Source organism: Herpailurus yagouaroundi, unplaced genomic scaffold (assembly GCF_014898765.1).
Source record: "Herpailurus yagouaroundi ecotype Mexico unplaced genomic scaffold, PumYag 189, whole genome shotgun sequence".
Classification (NCBI taxonomy): domain Eukaryota; kingdom Metazoa; phylum Chordata; class Mammalia; order Carnivora; family Felidae; genus Herpailurus; species Herpailurus yagouaroundi.
Genome location: NW_024412420.1, coordinates 17,491,498 through 17,492,605, shown reverse-complemented (window position 1 = coordinate 17,492,605; position 1,108 = coordinate 17,491,498). Strand labels below are relative to the sequence as shown.

Here is a 1,108-nt window from a genome sequence, read left to right as displayed (position 1 = left end):
TACGGATACCGGTTCTTGGGTTTAAGAAGTGTCCACGCTAACGTAAGATGCCGACAGGAAAACTGGGTGTGGGATACACAGGAACTCCCTGTGTTATCTTTGCAATAATTCTGTAAATCTCAAACTGTCTAGAAGAAAAGTTTATGAAGAAAGAGACAGAGAGAGACAGAGAGAGAAGGAAAACGAGTGGCTTGGCTCTGCCCTGGCCAAAGCCCCGCCGGCAGGACAGACAGGACCAGGAGCAGCGAGGGTGGAGGGGAGAGGGAGGCGGGCGGAACAGGCAGCTGCTTTATTTCAGAACAAGACACCACAGCCACACCCCTGCCCCCCAACACCTGGGAACCTTGGGCACGGGTGAGCTGGGCAGCCACAGGCCTCAAGAGACAAAGCAGAGGGAAGTCTGAGTGTGTTCCTTCCCCGACCGGAGGGACGGCCGCCACTGCTGTGGCATGGCTCCTCAGGTGTTCAGGGGATAGGGAGTAAGGAGCTCAGGGGCCCCCAAAGTCAAGGTGAGGCAGAAGAGTGCCACACCTTCCCTGATGGCAGAAGGAACGGATGCACCCAAGGGCTTGGAGGACAGAGGAGCAGAAGGGCCACCCCTGGGCTGAGTTCCGGTATGAGTGGCAGCAGCGGAGAGTCCGAGGGACAAGGGCGTTCCCAGGGAAAGCATCCAGGGTGGGGGTGGCCATAAAAGTCCTCAGCTGTGTTTATTCCCCAGTCGTGCCAGGCACCCTCTCTCCCGGGGACCCGATCAGACACAACCGGGGCCTTGCTTGGGTGCTGAGAGGCTGCCTGCTCACGGTGGGTGCCTTGCCTCGGGGCAGTCCCAACTGCTGGTCCCACAGAAAAAGTCCTCAGGGAGCTCACTCAGGAGTCCATCTAGGTCATCTGCAGGGGGAGATGGAGAGGGTAGGCAGACTTAGTGTCAGCGTTAGGGTTCCACGTGACTCAGGTCCAAAGCTCCTGCCCTTCAGGGAGGCCTGGACCAGGCCACACAGTTGGGCAGTGGTGACCGCACTAATGGGCCCGAGGCCGGCCTGACTCCCACCTTCCCTCTGCTTCACACACACACACACACACACACACACACACACACACACACACACAC

General features: G+C 58.7%; 1 protein-coding gene across 3 annotated transcripts in view; it reads right to left on the bottom strand.

Annotated features, from left to right (window-relative positions):
• Positions 1 to 250: 250 nt before the first annotated feature.
• Positions 251 to 1,108, bottom strand: part of HROB (homologous recombination factor with OB-fold) — a 15,738-nt gene continuing 14,880 nt past the window's right edge. For 2 of the 3 annotated variants that reach the window (XM_040497748.1, XM_040497750.1), the window contains one exon: positions 251 to 888. In XM_040497748.1, the coding sequence (XP_040353682.1) occupies positions 797 to 888 (92 nt within the window). In that variant the 3' untranslated portion in view covers positions 251 to 796. Of the gene's footprint in view, positions 889 to 1,073 lie in introns of those variants that run through there. The other variant, XM_040497749.1, reaches the window with a different exon arrangement.